Below are 23,116 nucleotides of genomic sequence, written 5' to 3'. Positions count from 1 at the left end.
TTTGATCACCGCAATTTATGATGTTGATTGTCACCGTTTTTGTTTATATAACTCATACCAATACTTAAAAATTATAATAATATTAATAAAATTCAACTCAATATTTTATGGCCCACATATGTAAATCCATATTGTTAAACAAAAGCACTTTAAATTTATACATTTTCCCTTTTTATATTAATATATTTCACACCCTCACGTATAATTGAAATCAATGCACTTTGTTCGCAACTGAACTTTATATCTATATCCATGCATAAATTTGCAACCCACACGAACAGTTGGGGCTAGTCGGCAGGGCCATCCAATCAGAATGTTTTAGGTACGTGCGGACACGTACGGAGGAGTGGACCCTCCGCAAATGCAAATACTCAGTTGGGCGACTCACAGAGCGAATCACAATATTTGTATAAACGATATTTGAGATGTGCTTCAATAATAATTTTCATACTACATTTTTGCTCTTCTTCTGCTTTTTAGAGAACTGGATGATAATTTGATAAGCAGCTTGCCGGAGGGACTTGGCAAATTGCCGCAGCTGCAGGAGCTGTAAGTATTTACACCAGGTGCCAAGCATAGATTAAAATAGTTAAATAATAGAGAAAAGAGAGAGGGAGAGAGTGAGCTCTTCCTCTGTGGTAAATAAAGTACAGTGAAGCCTGGCACAATTTGCTGCATTGTTAAGTTGGCAGCACAACATCTCCTACTTTGTCAGGCGGCAAACAAGCGGAAACCAAAAATCATAACGCATCATTACTTGGAGAATTTACGACGCTGTGCATCCCATGCCCATCCTTATAACTAGTAGTAGTTGGACCCCTAAGTAAACCAGTCACCGACCCCCTACCTTGCGTCAGCAGTTGACTTGAGCTACATCCTGTAGCTATTGCAATGCAACTCTTTCATTTTATTGTTAGTCAAAGTCTATTTACTTTCCGATGCGGTTAAAGAAACTCTGAAGTAAAAAGTAGTAAAAAAGTTTAAGAGATGCTGGAATATAGATGTCAAAGGAAAATGAAAAAATGCTGGAAAATAGAGGAAGAGTTGAGAAAGGGCTATCAATAAAGAGTGATAGGGATGCATTTAAGAGCAGAAATATAAGAACAGAAAAATTTTATATTTCCATTCTTATCTCATTCTACATTCTAAGGCAAGTGAGGAAAAGAGAGATCATCATCATTCTATCATATATTATTATGATCTGATCTAAGATTTATAATTTAGGAAAATATATCGATTGTGTCTATCGATAAACATATTTTTCATTTTGTTAATTTTTCTCATTGAGCTTTAACAATTTATTATTATCAGGATTATTACGTACTATAAAAGGGTTTCTTCATTTACATTTCGATAAAGTTGTCTCCTAGAGTATTTAAAATTCTTTCTTTGCATCAGAGTTCATTCGAGTCGCAGTTGCATTCTGTTTTTGTCACACGCACTTCCTGCAACTGGAAACTGTGGCGACTGCGTCGACTGTCATTGGAATCGTTGACATCGTTGCGACAGTTTTCTTTTTTTTTTTTTTGTTGCCTTTTTGTAACATTTCTCGAATGTGTCCCCAAGGAAATTGAATTTCTGGTAAACAGGATAATTATGAGCATGTTAAATGTTGCGATAAAAGCCACGCTGCGTTGCACTTGCCGAGCATCAGCCAAACCAACGAACCGACCAACCAACTGCTATCCCCATGATTGGGGAATTAAACTGGCAAATAAATTTGTGACTCTTCAGCGCGTGCAGAGAGGCAGGGCATGCTGGGGGCGTGGCTGTTGAGAAATCTTGCACTTTTTCTTGGCTCATGTGGGTTGCGGTTTTTTTGTGTCTTACCAACTGGCAAGAAAAACAAATTTAAAAGGATTAAAAACATTTTGTAGTGCTCGCAAGCAGAGAGTTAACTGTTCCTTAGATGAGAAGCCAAAGGAAGGCGAGAAATAAAAATAAAATATCAAAATCCTGGCAACAAATTACTTCGATAAACTGTGAGACTTGAGTGGAAACTTTTCGCTGGCAAATGAAACATACGTTTTTTTTTGTAAGTAATTAAATGTGGGAATAAATCGAGAGTTAGAAGGAAATCTTAGCACAGCTAATGATATTGAAACAAAACCTTAAAAAATACTTGAAAAGTAAAATATATAAAAACAACATTTAAAATATCAAAGCTTTAAAAAGAAAACTTGGCGAAGGCAGAAGAGAAATTTGTTAGAGACCGTGAAAAAATGATGTAAATAATATTAAATTAAAATATTTATGATTAACTACAAATACAAATTAAATTAACATATATTTAATATATTTTTATACTCATACCTCTACTTAATTACATTTTTTATTTGCATATATTAAATACATATATTAAATACAAAAAATATATAAATTAAAAAATTTTTTTTTCATATTAATTTTTTTAAATTGTTTATATATTTATTTATTTTTGTTTCTATTTTTATTTTTGTTTAGTTCTTATACTCTGTCTTCTTAGTCTTTAATATTAATAGTCTTCATCATTTGATTATTTTATAATTTAATTATTCCCTTTCCTTACAACAATCTGCAATTGCTTTTTGGGTAAAAACTTATGTCTATATGTGGCGTAAAACTACTTCACCTTCAATGTTGACCCACAAAGCAAGGAACTTACTGAGAATTGCCTGGGAGATGTAAGCAAGTTGGCCAAGAAAAACCCTAAAACGATAACAAAATATGCCACCAAAATATATTTATATATACATATATATATAAATATATATATAAATATATATATAAATATATATATATAATATATATATACTGATTTTATGCGTAGCAGTTGTCTTGGTAGCTAGCCAACTAGACTTTCAAATGCAGCTGCAACGCAGCAAAAGTGTCAAGTGGCACTTGCCAACAGAGTGCATCTTAGAGATACGCACGTGCATCTAACAGATACATATCTATATTTTGCAGCTCTATGACAAGCAATCGCATACGCTGGATAAACGATACGGAACTGCCGCGCAGCATGCAAATTTTAGATATGCGCGCGAATCCTTTATCCACGATCACTGCGGGCGCCTTTCGTGGCATGTCCAAGATGCGAAAGCTGTAAGTAACTAAAATCGATAATTAATAATCTTATTGATATGCAACTCTATATTTTAGTATACTCTCCGATGTACGCACTTTGCGTAGCTTTCCTGAGCTGGAGGCCTGCCATGCGCTGGAGATACTTAAACTGGATCGTGCAGGCATTCAGGAGGTGCCATCGAATCTGTGTCGTCAAACGCCAAGACTGAAGAGTTTGTAAGAGAGACAAGATATTAATTTATGAATTTCATATTTAATTCATATTTTCCTTTTGCTTTTAGAGAACTTAAAACCAATTCCCTGAAAAGCATCCCAAATTTAAGTAGCTGCAGAGACTTAAGGCTGTTGTGAGTATATCGAAAAGATATAGATATATATCTCAGCAGATATATATGAATACATATATATATATATATATATATATTATCCTTACAGAGATCTATCGAGTAATCAAATTGAGACGTTACAAGGACGACCTTTCCATGGACTTAAACAGCTGCACGACTTGCTGCTCTCCTATAACCGCATCAAGGCACTGCCGCAGGATGCCTTCCAGGGCATACCCAAGCTCCAGCTGCTGTAAGCTTAAACACTACACTCCTCTATACATATTTTAGCTGAGCTTCATTTACAGCGATCTGGAGGGCAATGAGATAGCTTACATACACAAGGATGCGTTCGCTGCCTTCACCGGTCTCGAGGATCTCAATTTGGGCAATAATATATTTCCACAGCTGCCGGAGGCAGGCTTGCGTGGCTTGCTGCACTTGAAGACTTTTAACAATCCAAAACTACGTGAATTCCCACCGCCCGATACGTTTCCACGCATCCAAACGCTGATTCTATCGTATGCGTATCACTGTTGCGCCTTTCTGCCTCTAGTGGCAATGTCTGCACAGCGTAAGACCTCCCAGGTCCAAGAGGCTGTGCTCTTCCCCTCTGATGCGGAGTTCGATATGACATTGTGGAACAACAGCATGATGAACATTTGGCCACAGATGCGTGCGTATAAGAATTTGTTGTTGTTCTGTTGTAGTTCATACTCTGTTTAGGTAGCATAGACGAGCATATTACTTTAGCTGTTGGCATTTGCAAATTATATTAGTTAGAGCTAACTATACTCTGCTCAAAGAGCAGACGGCAGTATGTAGGCTGCTGTTAACTGATATTCGTGTAAGTTTACAAAGTAGTAGATGATATATTTGTTTTGCTATTGGACTTATCTTTGCCCTATATGTTCTCCTTTACAATTGTTATTTATATTTTCTAATCCTCATTACTTGAACCAAAATTCAATTATTAATTATAGTCTGCTTGCATAATAAATGCAAGTTTATAGACTCAACTATTCAAGCCACCTTTTCCCTTAGCAATCAGCTAGAATTTCCATTTAGAGTTCTTAAGTTTCGTTTCGGAATCTGGCTTTTCAACAGTTCAGTCTGTAAAGTTGACATATAATTGTATAAACATTTAGACTCTAGATTTTTATAATTCTTGAACTCATTTGTTTATAGAGGAAACTATAATTTAAGTTAATGTTTTACAGTAAGTCGATCCCATGTAGGTTTAGATATAAAAATGCTATTTAAAAAAAATTGGTAAATTGTTAAAGCAAATCCAATAGGTTGATTTATATTTATATATATATATATTTCATTATAAAATATTGATAAAAGATGCATATATATATAAATTATGTAAATATATTCTAAGTTTAGACACTGCCAAAAGCGCTTTCAGTTTAAGAGTCATCAAGACAAGTTTTAGCTGCAAACAGAGTATGTCACGGCCAATCTTACACACCTCTCCCATTCGCAGATAATCTCAGCAAGCAGCTGGGCGCTGCCATGCACGACTTGTGGGATTCGCCGATGAACAACTACAATTTGAATGAGGATGTGCAGCAGACACCGACGGGCAGTCAGTTGGCCAACAGCTATATGGAGGAGTACTTTGAGGAGCATGATATGAGTGCGCCCGGCACTGGCTACGGCTTAGGCACCGGTCTCTTTAGTGGCATTACGGCCGATGACTTTCAACCGGGCTCGGTGCAGTGTCTGCCCATGCCGGGTCCATTCCTGCCCTGCGCCGATCTCTTCGACTGGTGGACTCTGCGCTGCGGCGTTTGGGTTGTCTTTCTGCTCGCTTTGCTCGGCAACGGCACCGTGGTCTTTGTGCTCATCTGCTCCAGATCGAAAATGGATGTACCCCGATTTCTGGTCTGCAATCTGGCTGCTGCGGACTTCTTTATGGGCATCTATTTGGGCATTTTGGCCATTGTCGACGCAGCTACATTGGGCGAATTTCGCATGTTTGCAATACCTTGGCAAATGTCGTTGCTCTGCCTGTTTGCTGGATTTCTCGCCGTGCTGAGCTCCGAGCTATCTGTCTATACGCTGGCAGTGATAACGCTCGAGAGGAACTATGCAATTACACATGCAATACATTTGAATAAGAGGACTATCGCTGCGACAGGCGGGCTACATTATGAGCGTTGGCTGGATCTTTGCGTTCTGCATGGCGCTGCTTGCCACTGTTGGGCGTCTCCGATTATCGCAAGTTTGCCGTCTGTCTGCCCTTTGAGACGACCACGGGCGTGGCCAGTTTTAACTTATGTGATCAGCCTGATGTTCATCAATGGCTGCGCCTTTCTCACCCTGATGGGCTGCTATCTGAAGATGTATTGGGCCATACGCGGCAGTCAGGCCTGGAATACGAACGATTCGCGCATTGCCAAGCGGATGGCTTTGCTGGTCTTTACGGACTTTCTCTGCTGGTCACCGATTGCATTCTTTTCGATAACGGCTATTTTTGGACTGCAGCTCATCTCGCTGGAGCAGGCGAAGATCTTTACGGTCTTCGTTTTGCCGTTGAACAGTTGCTGCAATCCCTTTCTCTATGCCATCATGACCAAGCAGTTCAAGAAGGATTGCGTGACGCTCTGCAAGCACTTTGAGGAGACGCGCGTTATAGGCGGCGGTGGAGCCGCTGCCGGTGCTGCCAATACTGCGCGTGCCGCTCGAGGCAAGCGCGCTGGTGGAGAGCTGCCCCCGCCCCTTCTACCCGCAGCTGCTGCAGTAGCTCATCCACCGGGTTGCCGCTGCCTGCGCATGTTGCCCAGCGAGATGCCCAACTGGCATAAGATGGAACAGACGCCGACGTTGTGGCAACGCTTGAAGCGTCTCTGCTGTGGCCAGCGGCAGCGACGCAAGCAGCGCCGGCAACCACAACAACGACGTCAAAGGGCCTACACAGCCGCAGCAGCTAATCCGTATGAGTATCAATTTGCGGAGCTGCGACAACAGCGCAAAAACCGAGCCAGCTCCATATCCAGCGAGAATTTCTGCAGCTCCCGCAGCTCCAGCTGGCGACATGGCACCAACTCTTCGACGCCAGCGCCGCAGTCCAATTGCAGCATGCCTCTGAAGCTAATGGACCCGGTACAGGGTCATACGCATGGCAGGCGCAGGCACTCGGCTTGGCTGATCACACGGAAGACCTCACAGGATTCCAATTTGTCCAGTTCACGCAACGATTCATCTGCCTCAGCCACAACGGCCAGCACCTCCACATTCCGGCTGTCCCGTTCGAGTGCTGGAAGCAGCACGCCGCTGCCCTCGATAATAGGTGAGAGAGAGAGAGAGAGAGATAGAGCGATAGGGAGCGGAGTGTCGAAAGATCTTTGTAGTCAAATAGCAACAATCTTAACACTCGATTAATGTTCGCTCCATTCACAGCTCACAATGGTAAACAGATGCACGACCCACTGAGCAAGCCGCGGCTCGTTCGCCAGGAGGCGGTGCAGGAGGAGGAGGACTCATCGCCGCCACGTCTTGGTGTACGGTTTCTGCCCACCATACCATCTGCCGCGGACAGTTCGGTCATTATGGAGGACGGCGATTCGGCCAGTGTGGCAGCTGGCAACGCCATTATGGGCATGCCACAGCCAGGTGATGCCAGTGGGTTTCTGGTAGCTCCACCGGCTCAGCTGCAGCCGGAGAAACCGCCGCCAGCGCCAAATGATGCGCCGCCGTGACGCATATCTGCATTCTGGGGCAGCTGGAAGCGGCAGCATGAGGAGACCTACCTGTAAAACGGGGAACAGAAAGCTCACTGTGTTCATAGATTGTATAGCGCGGGGACAGGGGACAGACATTGAGGGGGAGGGGGCATAGTGTAATAGTGGAACATGGCCATGTGATGCAGCAGAGCATCAGCTAACATTTATATAAATAATCTTAAGTAGTCAATTTCTTTGGGTTCGAGTCAAGGATTTCATTTAAACACACACACACACACACAAGTATTATGTACTACATATATATATATGTAATTTATTAATTAGTTTAGTTATCGATCGATAGGCTAGCCGAACCTAGCATATTTAGTGTTTAGACTAGCATAGTTTATATATGTCTATATTTCGATATGCGCGTAAAATATTTAGAAAATGCTAAGCATTTGTCGATATTACTTGAAGAACTTACTTGCAACGAGTTCTATATAAACACACAGCCAGTCACACACACACATATTGAAAACGATTCAAACGATAACGAAACCAAGCCATAATATACAATATTAAAGTTAATCTATTTACGATAAATGAAACTGTTTATTATGGGCATAGCTCTTGAAGAATGCCAATCTTAGGTAAATATAATGTGATTCAAACGGTTCAGATAAAATTCATTATAATTTTTTTTTTATTTTTCATCAAATATATCGATAACATTAATTTGAAAAGTCACTTCATATACAATTCATTATACATATTTTTCATTTTTCATCAAATTTATCGATAACAAAAATTGAAAAAGTCACTTCATATACAATTCATTATAATTTTTTTTTAATTTTCATCAAATATATCGATAACATTAATTTGAAAAGTCAATATATGAATCAATATACTTTTTTTTTAATTTTTATCAAATTGATCGATAACATAAATTTAAAAAGTCACTCCATATATAAATCAATATATTTTTTTTTTAATTTTATCAAATTGATCGATAACATAAATTTGATAGATTGCATTTTGTTGACATTTTACATACAGATTAACATATTTTCTTCAGTGTAAAGAAATCGATCATATATGCAAATCAAGTTATCGATAATTAATCGTATATTATCGTTTACTTGTGCTGTTAACATTTTTTTCATGTTATCGATTATATAAGAAAAATTACCTGTCATTTGCAAAGAATGTTATCGATATGTATGGCTTATCGATTAGCCTAAAACATTTGTTATCGATTTTTAAGCGACGATTATCAGTATTTATTAGCCTAATCGCCCAATTCAATCTGTTGATCAGCAGGCAACTCTTCAGTGTTCGCCACGCAGACACCATAGCTGGGATTCTCGATCAGATGCACGCGCTGTTTATCCTTCCTCGACTGACGTCGCTGCAGATACTCACGCGTCAGTATCACGGGCAGCATAACGAGCAGCACACAGAGCAGTGCAGTTAGGCCCAGCTTGCTCCACTTGGAGAAGCCACCAGTTCCATCTGAGCTCAGAGCACGATATGTCAGCCGCTTGCAGGTTTCTGGTGCCGCGCAATAGCTTCCCTTTTCACAGGGTTCACTGCAGTCGGGGCTGCATTCGCTGCTGCTGATGGATATAAAACTATAGCCGGGCATGCAAACACATTCATTTGGACGCAGACATTCGGCATTGATGCAGCGCTCTTGGCATGCCGCGTGACACAGATGCAATGCACTCGTATTGTAGAGCATGTAGCCCTCGTTGCATACGCAACGACCTGGCGCCTTGCAACGTCCGTTTTGACAGCTCGGCCGGCAGACGGGTGTGCACTCGTAGAACAGCTTGGTATCCTCGTAGCCGGGCCAGCACTTGCAGCTGTTGGGCTCGACGCATTCGCCGTTTATGCAGCTGGGCGAGCAGACGGGATCGCATATGGAAGTAGAGCCGTCGCGCAGACGATAGCCCTCATAGCAGCGGCAACGTCCGCCGTCACAGCGACTATTGATGCACTTCTGGGTGCAATGCGGTTCACATGAGCCGCTGGGCCAACGCTTCGCATAGCCCGGCTCACATTCGCATATCTCCGGAGCAATGCAACGGCCATGGTTACACGGCTCACTGCAGATGGGCTCACAGACGTAGGGATCGTGAGCGCGGGGCCGGTAGCCATTGAAGCAGCGGCACACATTTGGCGCTGCACAGGTGCCGAACACACAGGAGTGGCTGCATTTGGCTACGCAATAGTAGGGCGAGATCGCTTCGTAGCCACTCAAACAGCTGCACACCTCGGGATTGCTACAGATGCCGTTGTAACACTGCTTGCTGCAATGTGGTTCGCAATGAATGCTGCTGCCATTTGCCATTACGAAGCCCTCATGACAGCTGCAGATGTTGGGCGCCGTACAACGTGCATTGACGCCACATTGCGGCTCACAGCTGGGCGTACAGCGATGAGGCGTTAGCTTCTTATAGCCCTCGTTGCACGCACATTCGCCGGGTGCACTGCAGACGCCATTCTCACAGCCCTGGCGACAGCTGGGCGTGCAAATGTGTTGGCTGCCATTCGTGGGCACATGTCCTGGCTGGCACAGGCAGTGGTTCGGTGCTGCACAGGTGCCATTGATGCAGGCCGGCTGGCAAATCGGCTCACAGCCCGCCTCAATATGATTGCCGACATGGCCAAAGCCCACGTTGCAGGCGCAGTGCTCGGGCTCCAAGCACCTGCCATTGGGACAGCCGCTGCTGCAGATTGGCTCGCAGCGATAGTTCTGCTCCTGGTCCCAGTGGCCCTCGTAGCCGTCATGACAGCGCTGCTCATTCGGCGCTATGCAATCGCTGTGCTCCGACAGATTCGGGCAGTTGGGCACGCACTTGTCCAGCGTCTCATTGCGGCGATAGCCACGCCGACAGAGGCAGGATCCATCCTCTTGACAAATGCCATTCGTACAGTCGCTAGATTTGCAAATAGGTAGGCAAACCGACAGACTATTGTTAAGAAAACGATAGTTATTTGCGCACTGGCAAACATCCGGAGCAATGCAATTGCCATTGACGCAGGGCTCGCTGCAAACAGGCGCGCAAACGCTGCGATTATCCCGATTGCTATAGCCAGCATCACAGAGGCACACCTCGGGCGAGAGGCATTTGCCGCCGACGCCACAATCATGGCACTTCGGCAAGCACACGCCGCTAAGGCAGGCAGACAAGGTGAGGGAGAGAGAGAGAGAGAGAGAGAGCGAGAGAGAGAGAGAGAGAGAGAGATGATTGAGATATTTACTAAAGGTAAGTTTTAAGTTAAGGCTGAGGGCTTACTTACTTTTCCTCCTTGCGTTCGTAGCCTTCGCAGCAAACATCTTCTATTGACATATAAGTCTGATTATACAATAAATATATATATATATATATATATATATATAAATAAATAAATTCGATCAAAATCAGGTCATTATAAAATTAAAAATTAAACTATGGAATGTGAGGAATAAACAATTTTTAAATTTATTTTGAAGAAGCAGACAGAGAGAGAGAGACAGAAAGAAAAATAGACTTAGAGAGAGATAGAGAGAGAGATATAGAGGACAGAGAGACAGAAAGAGAAATAGATATATTAATAGATATAGAGAGAGAAAGAGAGAGCGAGATAGGGAGAGGAGAGAGATAGAGAGAGAGCACAGCAGATATCATATCAACTTGATATAAAATAAAAGTTGTGAACTCTATATCCGCTTTACTCTATATCTTATTTCCTTGATAAACTCAATTGTTAATTATGAAGTCTTGTAGTTGAATTACTTTCACGATATACAATATTTAGATAATGATCAGTTCAGTTGTCATGACTAAGAACTCAAAAGAACTGATCATTTGTGAACAGCTGATCAATTCTATAGAATGTAAAGTTCATAGCTGATTAAGTAATATATATATTTAAAAACCAATTGAATAAGAGATAAGCAGTTCGCTGATCACTGACCAAGTACAAGAGTTCATATTAAAGAGTCGATTAATTAAATTAATTATGAATGTAAGTGATTCTTTGCTTGAACAGAGTTAGCCTTTTCTTAAAATATTTTAATTTCAAAAGGAATATATAAAATGTCAAAAAAAGTGCTTGAATTTATATATTTTAATATATGTCTATATTCTCCTTTTTCCATATTAGAATAGCTTAATTTGTCGCTAGTGCACTTTATACACACCTCTTTAATAGGTCGCACAACCAGCTGTCCACAGTCGGTGGTACAGTTGCTTGATGAATTATGTTTGCGCATCGTAATGAGGCTCACTTTCATTTTCATTGTTCTACACAAAAATTTGTTGTCAATTAGATATAAAATCTTTATGAAGTTCGATTAGGCAGCAGCTTACGGTATACGTTCCGTGCAGGCATCGATTTGTAGGCAAATCAGCAGCGAGCTGATCAGACCTATTATTAGTAGGCGCAACATATTTCTTTCGTATTCTCTATAGTCTGGGATAACTCAACACCATTCGCTTTAGTGCACAATTAACAAATGAACTGACAAATGAGATTCGAATTACAGACAATTCAGATCTGACTTGTGTTTGTGCTACTGCTTATCAGAGTTCTCTTTCTATATATATATATACATATATAAGCATGTGTGTATATAAACGTTTGTTGAACCCTCGGTGGCCAAAACAACGACCTCATCCTACTCTCAATTATTTTGCTTCTGATATGGCCATATGAAGTCAAGCCGAGGTCCTTAGCATTGAATATGACAAATGCATTTCAAGATTTCGCTTATCGGAGCAAGCACAGAGCATTCACTATGTATGACATCAAGTTAAAATTGCAGCCTATTTATAAAACAAGCAAATACATTGTAAATGATAACTCACAGTAAATTCAATTATAAAACGTAGAGCTAGGCCTTAGCGAACTAAAGCTGAAAGCTAGGCAGTCTGCGAGATCATGTAAGCAAGGGCAAAACTTTGATTTATGATTTTTTAATTACATTTAAGTTTTAGGATTAGTCTTTAAAATATGTTTGACTTCATGTTTAATGTTGAATATAAAGTATTCTTTGATATTAATTGTAAAATATATAAATAAATGCATAAAAAGATTTAAATAGACATAAAGGGACTGACTATAATTTATTTATGTATTAAAAAAATTTATAGAATTTAATATTTTTTTAATTCGACTAAACACTTTTTCATATGAAATTCAAAAGCTCTGAATATTCAGGAATATCCAAACTTATATAAATTTTTAAATTACATTCGCTAAGATCTCAGAAGAGCAGTGTGACCAAAGTGTACAAAGTGAGTAAATGCCATAGAGCCTTTTATAGGCTTTGCAGCGATTGGCACAGCTGGTCAGCGCTTAATTTTTGCAGATGGCAGTACTTTTCCTTAAGGGCAGTGTGACCAGAACCGAATAGTCATTAAATGCCAAATGCAATTATTAGACTTTGCGACGATTGGCAAAATTGACCAGGCTAAATTTTTTAAGATGGGCAGCACTTTTCCTTAACAGCTTTTTTTGTTATAATTAAATTTAAAACGCAGCCTTTAAAAAAAAGCTAATTCGAGAAAAGTTTATATTTAGTTCAATAAAGAACTTCAAAGATATTTTATATACGCTGAACTGATATATGGGAATTATTAGTATAATATTTAAGATTTAGGTTAATTTAAAAAATGTTAATTTATTTAATTAACTACTATTTCTTCACTTGATTGAAATTTATATTAGCAATAAGGCAAAAGTTTCCCACATATATAAAACAACTTTTTAGAATTAATTATAATTAAATTTAAATTAGATGACACAATTTTTGATAACAATTCAATGATTTTATAGGAATTTAATTAACTGAAATTATTTAACTTTGTAACTTTGTTGAAGATTTAAATTTATGCTGGTTCCTTTGCTCATTCAAGAGTCAATTCGCTTATCTTTGCCAATATTTGCAACTATATATAGTATTTATAAAGTGTGGAATCGTTAAGGTTTTTGCGGTTTAATAAACTAAAAGTAAAGCTATATAAGTTATGAAATCAGAGTTTGTAAATCAGTTACTTATTAAACTTCAACCGAATCGAAAAGTTGACTTTAAATTGCTAAACATGTCTGGAGCTGGAGTTGGATTTGGGCGTGTGCTCGTGCCAATATGCCTGCTCCTGGTCCAGTTGGATTATACCTTAGGCTATAATACGACAAGTGCGCACTGTTGCCCGTGCTGGTGGCCACGAATAAGATGGTGAAGAAGCTAGTGACTCACACTCTGTTGGATACAACTGGATCGATGCGTTACCGAGAGCCGCAGGAAGATTTCTATGTTACAGTGGTATGAGTTGGGCAAACTGTTGTTAACAACTAATGAACTATCTACAGCAACTACGTGTCAACAGATTGAAACTTCAAACAAGTGCAAGCCCACTTGTGAGCCCAAATGCGGTCTTTATGCGGATTGTGTGGGCGATGAGAAACCCGAATGCGTTTGCCGCGCCGGTTTCCAAATTGAGCCAAATAATAACGAAACGCTTTGCAGGCCACAGTGCGAAAGGAATTGTGGCAGCCACACCATTTGCCACAAGCCAGGTGAATGCACGTGCTTGAATGGCTATCAGAGATCCAAGCTGAATGCCACCAACTGTGAGCCCGTTTGTCATGCGGAGTGTGGACGATTCCAATACTGTGCTCGACCGGATCAGTGTGAATGCGTTGTGGGCTATACCAGGGATGCATTGGGTCTGTGCAGTCCCCGCTGTGCATCATGTAATGCCAACGAGCACTGCACGAAGCCAGAACAATGCGATTGCAAGCCAGGCTACGAGCGCGTTGAGGACATATGCCAGCCACATTGCTCGATGCCTTGTCGACTCAACAGGTACTGTGCCCAGCCGGATATGTGTTTGTGCAAGGAGGGCTACGTGGAGAATGAGCTGGGCGTTTGTCAGCCACAATGTCAGACGGAGTGCGGCGCGCATGAGCATTGTATTCTGCCAGGTCAGTGCGAATGCAAGCCTGGTTATCAGCGAACTGAAACAGGCATCTGTGAGCCGCAATGCTCCATGCCTTGTCGGCTCAACAGGTATTGTGCTCTGCCCGACATGTGTCTATGCAAGGAGGGCTACGTGGAGAATGAGCTCGGCGTTTGCCAGCCACAATGTCAGACGGAGTGCGGCGCGCACGAGCATTGCATTCAACCAGACCGTTGTGAATGCCAGCCAGGCTATCAGCGAACTGAAACGGGCATCTGTGAGCCGCATTGCTCGAAGCCTTGTCGCCTCAACATGCACTGTGCCCAGCCGGATATGTGTTTGTGCAAGGAGGGCTACGTGGAGAATGAGCTTGGCGTTTGCCAGCCACAATGTCAGACGGAGTGCGGCGCGCATGAGCATTGCATTCAACCAGACCGTTGTGAATGCCAGCCAGGCTATCAGCGAACTGAAACGGGCATCTGTGAGCCGCATTGCTCGAAGCCTTGTCGCCTCAACATGCACTGTGCCCAGCCGAACGTGTGTTTGTGCAAGGAGGGCTACGTGGAGAATGAGCTGGGCGTTTGCCAGCCACAATGTCAGACGGAGTGCGGCGCGCACGAGCATTGCATTCAACCAGAACGTTGTGAATGCATTGAGAGTTATCGTAGAGATGAGCAAGGCGTCTGTCAGCCCATCTGCAAGGCAGATTGTGGAGAACATGGCTATTGCAGCGAGCCAGACAAATGCGGCTGCCAGACAGGCTATCAGCTGTCCGAGCTGCAGGCCAAGTGCCTGCCCATCTGTGTGGCTTGTGGCAATAACACGCAGTGCTCTAGTCCAGGCAAATGTACCTGTCAGACGGGCTTTCAGCGCAAGAGTGCAGAAAGTGTAGATTGTGAGCCACACTGTTCAACAGGCTGCTTGGCCAACAGCTACTGCAGCAAGCCCGAAAAGTGTGAATGCCTGAATGGCTATGCAGAGGATGCGATGGGCAAATGCTCGCCCGTCTGTGCGCCGGAGTGTGAAGCGCACAGCATTTGCATAGGTCCCGGCAAGTGTGCTTGCCGGCCTGGCTATACGGGCGTGGGCAACCGCTGCATGCCCCTTTGCAGCAGCCAATGTGGCGACAACAGCTACTGTGCCCAGCCCGAGCAATGCGCATGCATTGCCGGCTACAAGCCAAGCGATGAGCTCAATCGCAACTGCTCACATACGAAGGCCACAATTACCATCATCATGTTATCAGTTGCAGTTGCTTTAGCGATCATCAGCTTGGTCTCATGCATTGTCTTGGCCTGCAAAAGGCGCAACAAGGAGCCCGTTTTTGAAATGCAATCAGACAATAATGTTCTGCCCATGCAGTGTCTGGATCTAGATAAATACGATACGAGCTTGGAAGGCATCACCAACGCATCCTATGCGCAATAAGCCAATTCAAATCAAAATCATAAAAAGAGCAAAAATAAACTAATATATGTAATTTAATTCATTTTTAATCAGCTTGCAGTAAAAATGTGCTTAGCAACTCTTTGTGACGCATCGAAAAAAAAACCTCAAAAACAAAAATAATTTATGAGGCTTACAGTGTTAAATACGTGACAAATTCAATTAAAATATTTCATTTATTTTCAATAATAATTTTTAACATTTTCATTTTTAAGTTATAAACAATTTTGTTGTTGTCTAGTATTAGTCGATAATACATTAAATAATTATATATTAAAATTGAAATTTTGAATCTGATTGACTCAAGTTTATGAGCTCAAATAATTAATTGACTTAAATATATTTATATTACATATTGATGATAAGTTATATATTTAAGTGATTGATTGATAGCCTGATTGTTTGAATGACTGAATTGTGGAACAGTCGTTCTATTGACTGATTGACTGATTGACTTTCTTTGACTGGTTGATGGGGTGACAACCTAACTCCTTGACTGATTCATTGACTAACTGAACTTTGATTGAATTGAATTGACTGATTGTCACACTGACTAAATGAGTCAATTTCTGGCTGGATTTCAGACTTTTTAACTAGTGCCAAAATGTTTGATTGATTGAGTGATTAAACAACGGACTGACTGCTTGAGTGATTGACTGTCTGATTGACTCATATCAATACTGACTGACTAATTATTGTTACGGACTGGCATATTCTTATCCAATTGACAGATTAATTGAACTACTGTCAAACTGTTTGATTGATTGAATTAGCTGACTGAGACTATTAGATTAACTCTTATATATATTAATGCAGTCATTGGCTCAATTAACATAAGATTCACGAACTGCCTAGACTGATGACTGTCTCGCTGCCTGTTGGGTGTGTTGCTGACTGATTGATTAACTAAATGATTGACTGAGTGCTAAATTGATTAAGCAAGTAAAAAATAAATGACCTGATTCTAATGCAAACTAGATACATCTACAACCCACATCATACATATGCTGATTACATCCAAGATGTGGTCCAAGGTTGAGCGCTTTACATGAGCAAAGGCTAAGTTGTATTATCATCTTTATCAGTTTCTGTTACTCAGTCTGTCTCCCTCTATCTCTCAACGTTAGTTATTATTAACATAGCTCTTTTATCTTGTAAAATGCCGGATGTTATGAACAAAGTACATGCGAAATTGACTAACTAATCTGCGCTCACAGTTGAGTTTGAAACGCGTTGCCGACTCGCACAGAAAGTTGCACTCAAATCGACAATTTTCTTCAAAAATGCAAAGTTCTTATCACTTTTGGTTGTGTTTGCTATTCACACTTTATTTTGTGGCAATTGGCAGTGGACTTAGAATTCCTCGATTTGTGTGTTCCAGAAGAAAACAAATTTCGTATACTAAACAAACACTTAGACTTATAAAGCTGCCGGAGCATTCATCGACCAGAATCATTTTTTGGGCTAACCGCGCTAATTCTCGATATGAATTCCGAACGGTTCCTGAGGTAATTATGAAATAATATAAATAAAAAACCTTTTTTGTTGCGAGCTTTAGATATATTTAATAATTTTCATTTTTTTAATTGATATAAATATAATAAAAAAAAATATGAATAAAACAAAAACAATTGAATGATTTTTTTTTTAAATTATAAAAAATTATAATGACGACGAAGAATTATTCTAAAAATCAAATAAAATAATATGAATTACAACAACAGCAAAATACAAAAGAAAACCTTTTTTATATATATAAGATTTTATTATATTATATTATATATTTTTTGATAGCAAAATTTGTTATTTCGCTTCACTTTTTGTTTATATCTTAACTCATACATACATATTGCATGAATGTAACTAATATATATACTTTCCGGATGTATTTTAATAACTGAAACATTTGTCCGAGTGCGAGTTCGCTTCAACGTCTCAGTCACTGCTCAGTTGCATTTGGTTTGAGCTAGCGAAAGGTTCGTTGAGAAGAGCTTAAGAATGCAGGGTCTATACTTAATGATATATCTGCTGATGAGCCTTTGTGGCTGTTGTCTAACAATGATGTATGATACTAAAGTGTGCAGTCGCTTGAAGAGAGTTTCGTACACTCAGATGGTACAAAGGCTGAGGACCATAACGTATAGAAAGCGAGTATTCTTCATCTGGAAAACCAAATCACGACTTGAAACGCAATACGTGCCGGAGGTGAGATTAGAAAACCATGTCAAAATTCAAATAGCGCAAGGCAATATTTCTCAAGTATTTCCGCCTTAATTTCACAAAAAGTGATAAGCGAATTCATGAAGGAGAAATCCAGACTTCGCGCGATCAAAGTACAAATTCATTTCTTAAGTCTGGATACTATTCTTGGCAATATCATCAGTATTATTATTAGCAACAGCCTCGCCTCCATCATCATCATCATCATCATCCCATTCAGTATGAATGACAATTGACTTATCTATAATACTATTATACTTACGTCACAGACCGCCTACAAATTTGAAACGGATTACTATTGCTGTGAAGGCTATCAAGGATCGATATACGATTGCCAGCCCGTCTGCACTGCAGGTTGCGGCGATAATAGACACTGCAGCGCGCCTGATCAATGCAGCTGCAATAACGGTTATATAGGAAATGATTGCACTCCACTTTGCATTGGCTGCGGCATACATAGCCACTGCCAGTCGCCGGGAGAATGCGCCTGCGACACGGGCTACAGCAACAACGGAGGCTCAGGCGGATGTCTGCCAGTCTGCAATGCGGGCTGCCCGGAGCACAGCAACTGTGAGGAGCCCGACAAATGTGTGTGCATCGAGGGCTACGCCAGCTCCGATGATGGAAGCTGTCAACCTGTCTGTAGTCAGGGTTGCCCAGAGCATAGCAGTTGCAGCAAGCCAGGAGAATGTGTGTGCGAAGAGGGCTACAAGCGCATCGAAGACGGCAGCTGCCAGCCGATCTGTAGTCAAGGATGTGCACCAAACAGCAGCTGTAAGAAGCCAGAAGAATGTGTGTGCGACGAGGGCTACATGAGCTCCGAAGATGGAAGCTGTCAACCGGTTTGCCAACAAGCATGTCCAGCGCATAGCAATTGCAGCAAGCCAGGAGAATGTGTGTGCGACGAGGGCTACAAGATCGCCGTAGATGGCAGCTGCCAGCCGATCTGTAGCCCAGCATGTCCGGATAATGGCAGTTGCCTGTCGCCAAACGTCTGCATCTGTAAGCCAGGCTATGTCCTAAGCCAAAATCATAGTCTGTGTGAAGCCCACTGTCCAGAGAGCTGTGCGGACTATGCCCGATGCGTGGCACCCAATCAGTGCGAATGTTATCCTGGCTTCGAGATGTCGCAGGTCGAGCAGGTGTGTCAGCCGAAGTGCAGCCAGGACTGCTCGAATGGTTTTTGCTTTGCGCCTGACAAGTGCGCCTGCAACTCCGGCTACTTGATGGGTCCCAATCAGACCTGCGAGCCGCAATGCAGCTCCAACTGCATTCATGGCAAGTGCATCGCACCCAACAGCTGCGAGTGCGAGCCTGGCTATCGCTTTGCAACAGACTCAAAAGATGTCTGCGAACCCGTTTGTGAGCCAGCCTGCGAGCTGGGCACTTGCATGGCACCGCAGCTCTGCATCTGCCAGTTGGGCTACGAGCCGACCTCGAAGGAGCTGCCACATCTGTGCCGTCCCAGCTGCACGATGAGCTGTGTGAACGGCAGCTGCGTGGCGCCCGAGAAGTGCGCCTGCAATGCAGGCTACGTGCCGGCAGATGGACTCAATGCCACCAGCTGCAGGCCCAGCTGCAGTGGCGACTGTTCGAATGGCGATTGTGTGGCACCCGAGCAGTGTCTGTGTCACTCTGGCTACGAGCGCACTGCGGCTGGCTGTCAGCTGCGGCTGGAAGTGACAACTTCAACGGAACGGCAATTGGATGAGCTGCAGCAAAAGGAGCCAGGCACAAATTGTAGCAGCATCAGCTGCAGCTGTTGGCGCGCATGGACTGAAATTGAGGAAGCTGCCATCAAGTGCGTCAACATTTGCCAGGATGCTTTCGACAAGCCCTGCGTGGATCTCAAACTGTGCAGCTGCGACCAGGCAACAGGCCAACTATTATGCCCGGCTGAAGAGCACGAGCAGCGTCTGGTCTGCCAGGCGACCACAGCCATTCGCATCGATCAGCAAACAGAGCAGAATCTGGGCGAAGCGGCTCATAACTCGAGGCGGCCAGCAGTCGGCACATCCAAGTGGCCAGTGATTCTAGCCTGGTCCGCCGGCAGCTTCATCGTTTTGCTGCTCATTATTGTCGCCTCGCATCTCTACCTAAAGCACCGACGTCAAGAGGCCATTCAAGAGCAGGAGAACTACTGCTATGTGCTCTGTAACGATAAACTATAAAAATAATTCTTTACAAAAATTAGAGATTTATAATTTGAAATCCCAATAGCTGTTTTCCTGCCTCTGGTTGTTGAACGAGTATTTGTTGTATTTAAAAAGTATCATTTATTATTATTAATAAAGTGTTAAAAAAGTATTTATAACCAATTGCCTAGCTAGATTTTAGACGGGCACACACATCGTGGACTGTTCGTGATAGCTAAAGCCGGGATCGCAGATGCAACGATTGCGACTCACGCATACGCCATTGTAGCATTTTCTGTGGAAAGAAAAACCGATATCATTTTAATCTGTATATCTATAACTAAATACTTAGACACACATGTATAATATGTTTTATGTAAATATATAGTTCATTCAGTTTGCAATTGCTTATATTATTATGCTTATATTATTATTATTATTATTATATTATCTTAAAAGAAAGTCATCAAACACTGACTTCACTGTCAAATTGCAGAGCTCAAACTGCAAGGCTTTGGTAGATTTTCCATCGCTTTTCCGATTAGCCACACGCAACTTATTAAAAAGTGTCTGCTCTACATTTCAAGCCTGCTGACAGACGGGCATTGCACACAACTAATATACTCTTCTCACTCATTAACACAATACACAACTTTTATCCTAGCTACATCCATAAGCTAAAACAAATTTATAAGTTCAACTTGTTAAATACTCTATAAGTGTGTCAGTAGGGTATATTACCGTCAGTTCTTATACCCTATAAATATTTATCTAAGCTTTCTTCTACTGCCCATCTTCATCTTCGTCTATTCATTCCTGTTTGATAATGTCGACAATACTCACTGATAGCAATCGCTCTGGCAGACGCCGTCTTTGAGCGTATAGCCCGGTCCGCAGTCGCACTCGTTATTGTCCCGACAGATGCCGCCGATGCCGCAGTCCGGGTCGCAGACGGGCTGGCAGCCCTCGTTGGTCAGCTGATAGCCCTTGGCACAGCTGCAGATCTCCGGCTCGGTGCAATTGTGGCGCGGATTGTTGCCGCAGCCACTGCTGCAGATGGGCCGGCAGAAGCGTCGCGTCTCGTCCAGCATATAGCCCATGTCGCACTGGCAACTGCCGTCCAGATAGCATCTGCCGTTCTGGCAGCCGATGGGGCAGGCGAACACACAGTCACCATTGTCGTTGCGCACGAAGCCCTCGTAGCAATCGCATTCGCCCGGGATGCGGCAGCCACCGTTCTGGCAGCTGCAGATGGGCCGACAGACGGTCACGCCCATCAGCCGGGTGGGCGTGTAGCCGGTGCAGCAGACCTCAATCGAGCTGAGCTTGTTGGCCACATCCGTTTGAATGAGACTGGCCAGCGGATACTTGGAAACGGCCTCAGCGCTAGAAAAAGCCAAAGTTAAGCGAGCAACAGGAAGGCGCTTAAGTCAACGACATATAGACTACTGATATGATTATGTATTATATATTGAAAATCTATTAGAAGCCTGCATAGAAGATGCCCAGCTCTGATTGTATATCAGCTATTATATTATTTATATTATATTATATGATGCAACATTCTCTTACTCAGTCATAAATATAATATATAATATATAGTTATACCAAAATCTTATCCATTTCGATAAAAAGTTGACTTTAAAGTTTCTTTTTTTAAATATAACTCGAGTACTTTAAGAGCTTTAGTTATCAAAATGGTTATTTAGGAACTTATTAAGTATACGTAAATTCCAAAATTTTATTTTATTGATATCGTGAAGTTTCAATAATAACTCGAGAACTTTAAAGTCTATCGATATCAAATTTGGTATGTAGTTTCTTAAACAGATTTAGAATCTATATCATGGCAACTAGCGCTCATTAGAGTTGGAATTTATTGGTTTTTTAAGCGCAACTCGAAAACTTTTAAAGCTATAGTTGTAAAATTTGTATTATGGATGCTCTTTAGTCTTAGGCTAATTTAGAATATTTAATTTCCGTACATTTATATATATATTTAATTTGTTATATACCCCATATATATTATATTTGTATAAAATAAAATAAAACATTAAAAATAACTGCTGCAGCAGAGCTTTTAGGGTCTCTCGTAGTCTACTTGAATTCGAATTCTATTCTTCAAAGTTTGTTTGGTAAACAAAGCAAATTAAGCAAAGTTCGTTTGCTATGAGCTTTCGCTGTACTTACGGCACCCATATGCGACATTTGTGCTGGTCGCGACTCGAGACGCCCTCGTGAACGCGCAACATGTATTCCCGCCTACGAGGCTGCTGTTGCTGGGTTGGCGTCTCGGCAAGGTCAAAGTTGATGCCGCCCGAGCGTGGATAGAGCGTCTGTGCCGCCGCTGCCTGTTGCCTGTTGTTGTAGCGTCCGCCACCTCCGCGCCTATTGTCATAGCGCGTGGGCGCATCGTACTCCGAGTAGCTGGGCACGTTTGCCTGCATCCCGGCCAGGCCCAAGCCGACCAGCACTATCAAAGCCTGCTGGGCGTGCCTAAGTGTATGCATTGTCCTCTCGCTAGCTCCACTTATGCCTTTTTGTTTTGGTTTTCGTTGTTTGCAATCCCCTTGCTAAATTCTAACTAAGTTCTCAAGTTTCGCTCGCGTGCTACTGCCCCACTAAATCACTGCGGACGGCTTATCAGTTGCGTTTGCTTTTGTTTTTGTTCCTTTTTTTCGGACATGTTCTCAATATCAGTTCAAATCTTTCTCTCAGCTGAGGTTGTGAAATTTGTGTTCTAGAAAAGCTCTATACGACTAAACGTCTATCAAGTCTATCAAGTTAATTTTTACATTAATATATTTCGATTTTTCTGAAAACTGATTTTAAATTGTTTTATTATTTATTTTGATCTTGACATAATATTTAATGTACTTTTTTTTCATTTATTTCTTTAGCAGTCGACTTATTATATTTTATACATAAATATTTTCTAAATTTTACAAAAGAATTTTATTTATTATTATTTATATATTTTGTTATAAATATTTATAAAAACTGTATTTATTATAGCATAATAATAATTCAACTTATTATTTAAATATTAGAAAGAAAGAAATAAATATAGAGAAATCTTTTTTTAATTAATTAATTAATTAAATAAATAAATATAAAAAAATATCTTATAATTAATTAATTAAATAATTAATTAATTATAAGATATTTTTTTATATTTATTTACACTTATTTATTTTGACAACTATTACATGAAAAATAAGCATATATATTGTTTTAAATATAAATATTTATCAGTATTTTAAAAATTTATTCCCATTTTTTTGTTCCTCAAA

General features: G+C 41.3%; 5 protein-coding genes across 6 annotated transcripts; 3 read left to right on the top strand and 2 right to left on the bottom strand.

Annotated features, from left to right (window-relative positions):
• Nucleotides 1-487: 487 nt before the first annotated feature.
• Nucleotides 488-7,628, top strand: LOC115483004 (lutropin-choriogonadotropic hormone receptor-like). Its single transcript, XM_030223663.1, is given in 11 exon segments — nucleotides 488-549; nucleotides 2,947-3,084; nucleotides 3,142-3,282; nucleotides 3,348-3,413; nucleotides 3,502-3,645; nucleotides 3,701-4,068; nucleotides 4,885-5,525; nucleotides 5,527-5,592; nucleotides 5,594-5,671; nucleotides 5,673-6,693; nucleotides 6,804-7,628. Coding segments are annotated over 10 exon segments (2,958 nt in total). The 5' UTR covers nucleotides 488-549; nucleotides 2,947-2,950; the 3' UTR covers nucleotides 7,103-7,628.
• A 732-nt stretch (nucleotides 7,629-8,360) lies between these two features.
• On the bottom strand, nucleotides 8,361-10,428 carry LOC111600337 (multiple epidermal growth factor-like domains protein 10). Its single transcript, XM_023316400.2, has 2 exons — nucleotides 10,379-10,428; nucleotides 8,361-10,251 (listed from the first exon to the last, which is right to left on the bottom strand). Exons 1-2 carry the CDS (start codon nucleotides 10,426-10,428, stop codon nucleotides 8,361-8,363), a joined length of 1,941 nt encoding a protein of 646 aa, XP_023172168.2.
• A 2,846-nt stretch (nucleotides 10,429-13,274) lies between these two features.
• On the top strand, nucleotides 13,275-15,474 carry LOC115483006 (multiple epidermal growth factor-like domains protein 11). The gene is made up of 2 exons (XM_030223665.1): nucleotides 13,275-13,385; nucleotides 13,450-15,474. Exons 1-2 carry the CDS (start codon nucleotides 13,296-13,298, stop codon nucleotides 15,448-15,450), a joined length of 2,091 nt encoding a protein of 696 aa, XP_030079525.1. The 5' UTR covers nucleotides 13,275-13,295; the 3' UTR covers nucleotides 15,451-15,474.
• A 1,246-nt stretch (nucleotides 15,475-16,720) lies between these two features.
• Nucleotides 16,721-19,954, top strand: LOC115483002 (tenascin-like). 2 transcript variants are annotated; one of them, XM_030223657.1, is made up of 2 exons: nucleotides 16,721-16,976; nucleotides 17,958-19,954. In XM_030223657.1, exons 1-2 carry the CDS (start codon nucleotides 16,752-16,754, stop codon nucleotides 19,857-19,859), a joined length of 2,127 nt encoding a protein of 708 aa, XP_030079517.1. In that variant the 5' UTR covers nucleotides 16,721-16,751; the 3' UTR covers nucleotides 19,860-19,954. The 2 variants fall into 2 exon arrangements, with proteins under 2 accessions (XP_030079517.1, XP_030079518.1); XM_030223658.1 differs by lacking the exon at nucleotides 16,721-16,976 and adding an exon at nucleotides 17,413-17,673.
• Nucleotides 19,928-22,392, bottom strand: LOC111600318. Its single transcript, XM_023316377.2, has 3 exons — nucleotides 22,014-22,392; nucleotides 20,667-21,209; nucleotides 19,928-20,118 (listed from the first exon to the last, which is right to left on the bottom strand). The coding sequence occupies exons 1-3, from the start codon at nucleotides 22,331-22,333 to the stop codon at nucleotides 20,022-20,024; spliced, it is 960 nt and encodes a 319-aa protein (XP_023172145.2). The 5' UTR covers nucleotides 22,334-22,392; the 3' UTR covers nucleotides 19,928-20,021.
• Nucleotides 22,393-23,116: the final 724 nt, after the last annotated feature.

Source organism: Drosophila hydei, unplaced genomic scaffold (genome assembly GCF_003285905.1).
Source record: "Drosophila hydei strain 15085-1641.00,03,60 unplaced genomic scaffold, DhydRS2 tig00000249-arrow-arrow-pilon, whole genome shotgun sequence".
Classification (NCBI taxonomy): Eukaryota; Metazoa; Arthropoda; class Insecta; order Diptera; family Drosophilidae; genus Drosophila; species Drosophila hydei.
This window is presented reverse-complemented; position numbering and strand designations above follow the sequence as displayed.